This window comes from Bison bison, unplaced genomic scaffold, assembly GCF_000754665.1.
Source record: "Bison bison bison isolate TAMUID 2011002044 unplaced genomic scaffold, Bison_UMD1.0 scf7180017864383, whole genome shotgun sequence".
Lineage (NCBI taxonomy): Eukaryota > Metazoa > Chordata > Mammalia > Artiodactyla > Bovidae > Bison > Bison bison.
This window is the reverse complement of record NW_011494955.1, coordinates 2,521,365-2,530,319: the sequence shown is the minus strand read 5'-3', so window position 1 is coordinate 2,530,319 and position 8,955 is coordinate 2,521,365. Positions and strand designations below refer to the sequence as shown.

Here is an 8,955-nt window from a genome sequence, read left to right as displayed (position 1 = left end):
AGTTTTTGGCATTGCCTTTCTTTGGGATTGGAATGAAAACTGACCTTTTCCAGTCCTGTGGCCACTGCTGAGTTTTCCAGATTTGCTTGCATATTGAGTGCAGCACTTTCACAGCATCATCTTTCAGGACTTGAAATAGCTCAACTGGAATTCCATCACCTCCACTAGCTTTGTTTGTAGTGATGCTTTCTAAGGCCCACTTGACTTCACATTCCAGGATGTCTGGTTCTAGGTCAGTGATCACACCATCATGATTATCTGGGTCGTGAAGAGGTTTTTCGTACAGTTCTTCTGTGTATTCTTGCCACCTCTTAATATCTTCTGATCCTTAATTGGATCCTAAAAGGGAAAATTTTGTTCTAAAGGACATTAACAGGGCAACTGGAAAAATTGGAATACAGACTGTAGGTAATTAGATAATAGTATTGTATCAGTGTTAAAATCGCTGAGTTTGAGAACTTACACTGTGGGTTATCTAGAAAAATGTTATTCTTTAAAAAAAATAATTTTATTTATTTGTTTGTGGCTGTGCTGGGTCTTTGATGCTGCTCGGGCTTTTGTCTAGTTGCAGCGAGCAGGGGCTACTCTCTAGTTGCAGTGTGCAGGTTTCTCTTTCTGGTGGCTTCTGTTGTTGCAGAGCATGGGATCTAGGGCATGTGAGCTTTAGTAGCTGCGGCTCCCAGGCTCTAGGGTACACGCTCAATAGTTGTGGCACACTGGCTTAGTTGCTCTGTGGCATCTTCCCAGATCAGGGATTGAACCCATGTTCCCTGCATTGGCAGGTGGATTCTTTACCACTAAGCCACCAGGGCAGCCCCTAAAAAAGTGTTCGTATTTTTAAGAAATATAAACTGAAATATTTGAGAGTAAAGGACATAATATGAACTACTGATTCTCAACTAGCTGAGAAAAAAATAGATGTTTATATATAGATATGCTAATATAAATTATATATATATGAGGGGAGAGAGAACAAGCAAATATGGCCAAATATTAACAATTGACTAATTTGGGTAAAGGGTATAGGGAATTTCTTTGTACCAGTCTTATAAATTTTTATAATTTTGGAAATACATCACAAAAATCAGTTTTAAAAATGATTAACCATAAAGTTTATTTTCTTTCCCTCCGAAATGTCTTAAAATGACATCAAAATAGCAACAACAAGGACTTCCTTGGTGGTCCTGTGGTTGAGAATCTGCCTGCCAATGCAGGGGACACAGGTTCCATTCCTGGTCTGGGAAGATTTCACATGCCACGGGGCAACTGAGCCCATGCACCACGACTACTGACACCAGTGTGCCTAGAGCCCGTGTTCCACAAGAGAAGCCACTGCAGTGAGAAGCCCACACACTGCAACCAGAGAGTAGCCCCTGCTGGCTGCAACTAGAGAAAGCCTGTGCACAGCAATGAAGACCCAGTGCTGCCCCCCAAAACAAACAAACAAACAAACACAAGAACAACAATGATAAAAATGGCATTAACCTTCAGGAGCAGAGAGAGAGTAAGGATACAGAAGCAAGATGATATATTTCACTGGAAACATCTTTTGAAGAATGGAAAGTGGATAAAGGGGTAGCAACTAACTTACCAGAATGTGCATGCATGAGAGCTACATCACTTCAGTCCTGTCTGACTCTTTGAAACCCTATGGACTGCAGTCCACCAGGCTCATCTATCCATGAGATTCTCCAGGCAAGAATACTGGAGTGGGTCATCATGCCCTCCTCCAGGGGATCTTCCCAACCCAGGGATAGGACCCACATTTCCTGCATTGGCAAATGGGTTCTTTACTATTAACACTACCTGGGAAGCCCCAGTTTATCAGAATAGGAAAAGTTTTAACTAAGTTTCTGCAACGGAGGATATATCTAGAATTGACCTAATCTGCTTGAGAAACTCAAACTTTAGTATATAGCAGGTACCACAGAAGGTAGGAGTAAAAAAATAGGTCTGAGAACAGGGAGGTATTCACTGAAACTTTCTCTACAGAGCACACGGCACAACCAGGCTCATCATATTCACCATGCCCTAGCAAGGGGATAAAAGATTTCTCTGTCCAGAAGCCCCATTTCTGGCTATATAGCCAAAGGCAATAAAAACAGGATCTTGATGAGAAATCTTCATCTTCATGTTCACTGCAGCATTATTCACAATAGGCATTTACAGAAGCTTAAGTGTCTGCCAATGAATGAATGGATAAAGAAGATGCAGTATAAATACATATACAATGAAATATTATTCAGTCATGGGAAAAAAGGAAATCCTGTTATTTGCAACCACATGAACGAACCTTCAGGGCATGATGCTAAGTAAGATAAGTAAGTGAGTCAGACAGAAGAAGACAAATACTGTACCATCTCACTTACATGTGGAATCTATAAAAGTAGAACTCAGAAAGTAGAATGGTGGTCACCAGGAGCTGGAGGTGAGGGGATGAGATGTTGGCCAAAGGGTATAAACTTCCATTTATAAGATGAATAAGTTACGGGGATCTAACGTACAGCATGGTGATTATAGGTAATTAAATGGTATTATATATAATTGAAAGGTACTGAGAGAGTAGATCCTAAATGTTTTTACCACAAGAAAGAAATGGCAATTATGTGATGTCATGGAGGTATTACAGCTAATGCTACAGTGGTTAACATTTTGCAATATATTTAAAATGTATCAAATCAACATATTGTACACCTTAAACTTACACAATTTGCTTGTTGTTGTTTAGTAGCTAAGTTGTGTCCAACTCTTTGCGACCCCATGGACTGTAGCCCACCAGACTCCTCTGTCCATGGGATTTCCCAGGCAAGACTACTGGAGTGGGTTGCCATTTCTTTCTCCAGGGGATGTTCCTGACCAGGGATTGAACTCATGTCTCCTGCTTGGCAGGTGGAGTCTTTACTGCTGCGCTACCAGGGAAGCCCATACTTACACAATGTTGTATGTCAATTATATCTCGATAAAAATGGGGAAAAAAGAGAAAGATGTCTTTGGAGGAACTGAATCTTGGAGGCACTGCACTCTGATCACCAGCTCTGAGGAAAGTTAGCTGCCAGGTTAGAACACTCAAGCAGCTTATGTGGAGGCTCATGTGGTGAGAAACTGAGGTGTTGTGTCAAGAGCCAGAGATGCCCGGTTGTTGATAAGGACTGAGGCCTCCAGCCATGAGATGACTGGAGCCCCTGTTGACACCCTGTCTGAAAACACACGAGAAACCCTGAGCTAGAACCACCTACCTAAACTCCTTCTGGATTCCTGATTCACAGAGACTATAAGGTAATATGTGTTTTGTTGGTTTAAGCCTCTATGTTTTAGGGTAATTTCTTACACAGCAAAAGAAAATTAACCCAGAAGGTTGGAAGATAAAATTGAGGAGGCTCCCAAAGAGTAAATTTTTTAAAACCCAAAGGAAATATAGAGAAATATGAATAAAGTTAGAGGATCACCTCAGGTTTTACAGCTGATAAATGGAAGTTCCAAAAAGAGAGAAGAGAGAAAATAGAGAATAAATTAATAAACAAGTAATACAGGAAAATTTGTCAGAAATGAAGGGTACAAATGTCCAGGTTGAAAAAGCTCATGGAAAGTCTATCACAGTGAATGAAAAAAGACCTATACAGCAAGTTCCAACATTATGAAATTTTGAACACTTAGGGAACAAGAAAGAAAACAAAAAGCTTCTGGAGACAAATACATCCTACACAAAATAATACAGCTGGAAGTTAGAGGACAATAAAGTATACCTTCAAAGTTTTCAGAAAATGATTTTCAACCTAGAATTCCATATCTGGAAAAGCTGACAATCAAATGTGATGGTAGTCTAAAACCATTCTTCACTCAAAAATATATCTCCGGTACATTCATAGAAAGCTAGTCAAGGATATATTCCAGGAAAAGGAGAGAGTAAAACCAAGAAAGAAAGAATCCAGGAAATAGGGAATAAAATCTTGGAGAGAGGCAAAAGCAAGTTTTAGGAAAGATCTATGTGCCAGGAATAGAAGGCAGAATGTAGGAGTAGGAGAGAGAAGTTTGGGAAAAAAGGAATTGGTAGATTACTTGTTGTGTTTTGAATGACTGGAAAAAATATCACTGGGCATTGGATAGAGTTGTTGAAGTAATAGCAGAGAACCAAGCAAATGGGGGGAAAAACAATGGTGGCAGTTCTTAACTCTAGGAATAAACAAAAAATTGAACAAAAAAGTTATTATAGTCAAATTAATTGCCTTAGAAGTAAACAATTTTTACATATTTTAAGACTACAAGACTATAGATATAAGCTTGTATTAGGGTTTCTACTGCTACATCTCAAATGACCACAAGTTTAGTGGCTTAAAACAATACCCTGGTGGTCCAAGTGGCTAAAACCCTGCTCTCCCAATGCAGCTGGCCAGGGTTCAATCCCTGGTCAGGGAACTGGATCCCATATGCTGCAACTAGAAGAGGATTCCCATGAGCACCAACGAAAGATCCCACATGCTGCAACTAAGATGGGAGAGCCCATCTGCCGCAACTGAGACCAGACACAGCCAAAATAAGTAAATACTGAAAACAACAACATCATTCACTCACTATCTGACACTTCTATAAGTCAGAAGTCTGGCAGTCTCTACTTAGTCTCACAAGGCTGAAATCTAAGTCTTGGCTGGGCTGGGGTCTTATCTGGAGTCTCTAGGAAGAGTCTATTTTCAGGTTCATTCAGGTTATTGACAGAATTCAGGTTTTTGTTGTTATAGGACATTGCTGACTGTCAGCTGGGACACTTTCAGCTCCTAACTGCCACCCACATTCCTTGGCATGCAGCCCCCCTCCATCTTCAGAGCCCTACATGCTTCCAATCTCCAAATTCCTCTTTTTCTGTTAACTGGGAAAAAACCACTCAGATTTTAAAGGGCTTGTGTGATTAGATTAGGCCCACTCACATAATCTCCTTTTTTTCTATGTAAAGTAACAATCACCAGAGTGTTTTCCATCATATTCAGAGGTTCCACCCACATTCAAAGGGGAGGGGATGATATAAGGCCAAGATTCATTGAGGGTCATTCTTAGAATTTTTCTTACCATAAACCTAAAATTGTGACATAACAATACTAGAAGAACTAGGATGGGAGAGGGGAAGCTAAATTCTCAACTATCATTACAGGAGGGCAATATATAAACCAAAATGGAACATGGGAAATTAGTGAGTTAGGCCAAGTGTTTTTCTATGAGAGAGGGTGATGAACTGAGAGAGGGTGATGAACTAATTTGGAGACAAAACTATCCTCACCAGGGCACAATGCTGTGACCCAGCTGGGTAGGGGCAAGTAGAGTGTAGAGCTATTAAGGGATTCCTGGGGTCTATTCGGAGAAGGCAATGGCACCCCACTCCAGTACTCTTGCCTGGAAAATATTATGGACAGAGGAGCCTGGAAGGCTGCAGTCTATGGGGTCACTGAGGGTAGGACACGACTGAGTGACTTCACTTTCACTTTTCACTTTCATGCATTGGAGAAGGAAATTGCAACCCACTCCAGTGTTCTTGCCTGGAGAATCCCAGGGACGGGGGAGCCTGGTGGGCTGCCGTCTATGGGGTCGCACAGAGTCGGACATGACTGAAGCGACTTAGCAGCAGCAGCAGCAGCAGCAGCAGGGTCTATTAGTGGGACCCTTTGTACAAATCTTACCTGAATGCTAAATACGTGAAACAGAGCTTCTTTGATAGGATTAGAGAACAGAGAGTGCCCAAGGAGTCCTACACAAGCTCAGTCCTTCTCAGCCTTAACTTTGTGCTTTATCCTTCCCCAGTTATCTCCTCCCTTTACCCCAATACCACTTTTGCAACAGTTCCTGCCCACGCTTAATTTCCTTCACATGTGTTCTTCATTCTGCCTGGAATACCCTTTCTCTTTTATTTTCAAGCAATTCATCTTTTACTATCTTAATCTTGTCACATCTCCTGTAAATCCTCCCTTTAGAATTAGTCGTTCAGTATCACTTATTCATTCACCCTACAAATACATTTATTAGACCTCTATTAGATATGAGGCACTGCTAGGTATTGCAGATATAATATGGGTCTGATTATTTACTCACTGCCTACTAAAATTCCTTCAATAGTTCCTATAAAGTTAAAAGGTTAGCATGGATAACATAATCCTCAATTATCTGGCCCCTGCCTAGTTTTCAACACCTGCTTCTTAGCTCCTGTCTACCACTGATCTGTACTCAAGGACTTGGAGCTCATTTAATAAGACTCTCAATTCTCTGTTCCTTTGTCTGTGCTTTATTCCCTTCTTGTCTCCTTGGTTAATTCCAATCATCCTTTAATATTGAGTTCTAGAAGCATTTCCTGTGGGAGTTCTTCTCTAAAGGATCCTTGTATTCTCATTTCAATCTAATAGCATTAGGTACTTCCTCTTTAGTGGTTCTACAACATTCCATATTTAACTGAATCATACACCACATTGCAAATTTTTTTGTTTGCATACTTATCTTCATTGGATAGTCGGCCACTTTATGGCAGAGAGAGGTCTAATCCTATCTATCTTTGTAACCCTAGTCACCAACATAAAGTCTGACACATAGTTGGTGCTTAATAAATATTGATTAAATGAGCAAATGAATTCATTCAGTTGAACAAACTGGGTGTCTTAACAAGGATATTAAATGACAGGAGAGGGAATGGATACTGTCTCTACTCCATAATTTTAACTAGTGTAGTGGTTAATCTCAGGGGATAAAACTCTAACCCAAGGTAGGAAAAGAAATGACTAAGAAGTGGCCCTTCTAACCCTCTATTCTATGTTTCCCTTACTTGTTTCTTCAGTTTTGTCCCTCTTCTTGCTCTGAAAGGAATTTTGATATCCTAACAGATGTAAGTTGAAGAAGGCCATCTCAGGTCCTCCCTGCCTTCTTCTAGAATGTTCAGGCTGGAGCAGTGGAGTCTGTATGGTAACCATGGTAATGTGATGAAAAGGACATCTTTTTTTTTGGGTGTTAGTTCTAGAAGGTCTTGTAGGTCTTTATAGAACCATTCAACTTCGGCTTCTTCAGCATTACTGGTTGGGGCATAGGCTTGGATTACTGTGATATTGAATGGTTTGCCTTGGAAACAGAGATTATTCTGTTGCTCTTGAGATTGCATCCAAGTACTGCATTTCGGACTCTTTTGTTGACTATGATGGCTACTCCATTTCTTCTAAGGGATTCTTGCTCACCATAGTAGATAAATGGTCATCTGAGTTAAATTCACCCATTCCAGTCCATTTTAGTTCGCTGATTCCTAAAATGTCAACGTTCACTCTTGTCATCTCCTGTTTGACCACTTCCAATTTGCCTTGATTCATGGATCTAAGATTCCAGGTTCCTATGTAATACTGCTCTTTACAGCATCGGCATTTACTTCCATCACCAGTCACACCACAACTGGGTGTTGTTTTTGCTTTGGCTCCATCTCTTCTTTCTGGAGTTATTTCTCCACTGATGTTGGGCACCTATTGACCTGGGGAGTTCATTTTTCAGTGTCCTATCTTTTTGCCTTTTCATACTGTTTATTGATTTGCAAGGCAGGAATACTGAAGTGGTTTGCCATTCCCTTCTACAGTGACCCACGTTGACCTCCACCATGACCCATCCGTCTTGGATGCCCTACATGTCATGGCTCATAATTTCATTGAGTTAGACAAGGCTGTGGTCCATGTGATCAGATTGGTTAGTTTTCTGTGACTGTGGTTTTCATTCTGTCTGCCCTCTGATGGAGGATTAAGAGGCTTATGGAAGCTTGGGGGAAACTGGGTCTTGTTCTGATGGGCAGGGCTATGCTCAGTAAATCTTTAATCCAATTTTCAGTTGATGGGCAGGGCTATGTTCCCTCCCTGTTGTTTGACCTGAAGCCAAACTATAGTGGAGGTAATGAAGATAATGGTGACCTCCTTCCAAAGGTCCCATGCAGGCACTGCTGCACTCAGTGCCCCCAACCCTGCAGCAGGCCACCACTGACCCACCCCTCTGCCAGAGACTCCTGGACACTCATGGGCAAATCTGGGTCAGTCTCTTGTGGGGTCACTGCTCCTTCCTCCTGGGTCCTGGTGTGCACAAGGTTCTGCTTGTGCCCTCCAAGAATCTGTTTCCACAGTCCTGTGGAAATTCTGGTGGCTCTATGGTGGGGTTAAAGGCAACCTCCTCCAAGAGGGCTTATGCCATACCCAGGTCTACTGCGCCCAGAGCCCCTGCCCCTGCAGCAGGTCAAAGGCTAACCGAGTTTTGCCAAGAGAACGCACTGGTCATAGCAAACACCCTCTTCCAACAACACAAGAGAAGACTCTACACATGGAAATCACCAGATGGTCAATACCAAAATCAGACTGATTATATTCTTTGCAGCCAAAGATGGAGAAGCTCTGTACAGTCAGCAAAAACAAGACCGGGAGCTGACTGTGGCTCAGATCATGAACTCCTTACTGCCAAATTCAGACTTAAATTGAAGAAAGTAGGGAAAATCACTAAACCATTCAGGTATGACCTAAATCAAATCCCTTATGATTGTACAGTGGCAGTAACAAATAGATTCAAGGGATTAAATCTGATAGAGTGCCTGAAAAACTATGGATGGAGATTCATGACATTGTACAAGAGGCAGTGATCAAGACCATCCCTAAGAAAAAGAAATGCAAAAAGGCACAGTAGTTGTCTGAGGAGGCCTTACAAATAGCTGAGAAAAGAAAAGAAACCAGAGGCAAAGGAGAAAAGGAAAGATATACCCATGGGAATGCAGAGTTCCAAAGAATAGCAAGGAGAGATAAGAAAGCCTTCCTCAGTGATCAATGTAAAGAAACAGAGGAAAACCACAGAATGGGAAAGACTACAGATCTCTTCAAGAAAATTAGAGATACCAAGGGAACATTTCATGCAAAGATGGGCACAATAAAGGACAGAAGTGGTATGGACCTAACAGAAGCAGAAGATATTAAGAAGAGG

At 41.4% G+C, this 8,955-nt stretch overlaps 1 protein-coding gene across 1 annotated transcript in view; it reads right to left on the bottom strand.

Annotated features, from left to right (window-relative positions):
• The window catches only part of LOC105001459, a 29,431-nt gene extending 22,536 nt beyond the window's left edge, over positions 1–6,895 (bottom strand). The window contains exon 1 of the mRNA XM_010857732.1: positions 6,794–6,895. Coding sequence (XP_010856034.1) covers positions 6,794–6,872 — 79 coding nt within the window. The 5' untranslated portion in view covers positions 6,873–6,895. The remainder of the gene's footprint in view (positions 1–6,793) is intronic.
• Between the last annotated feature and the right edge of the window lie 2,060 nt (positions 6,896–8,955).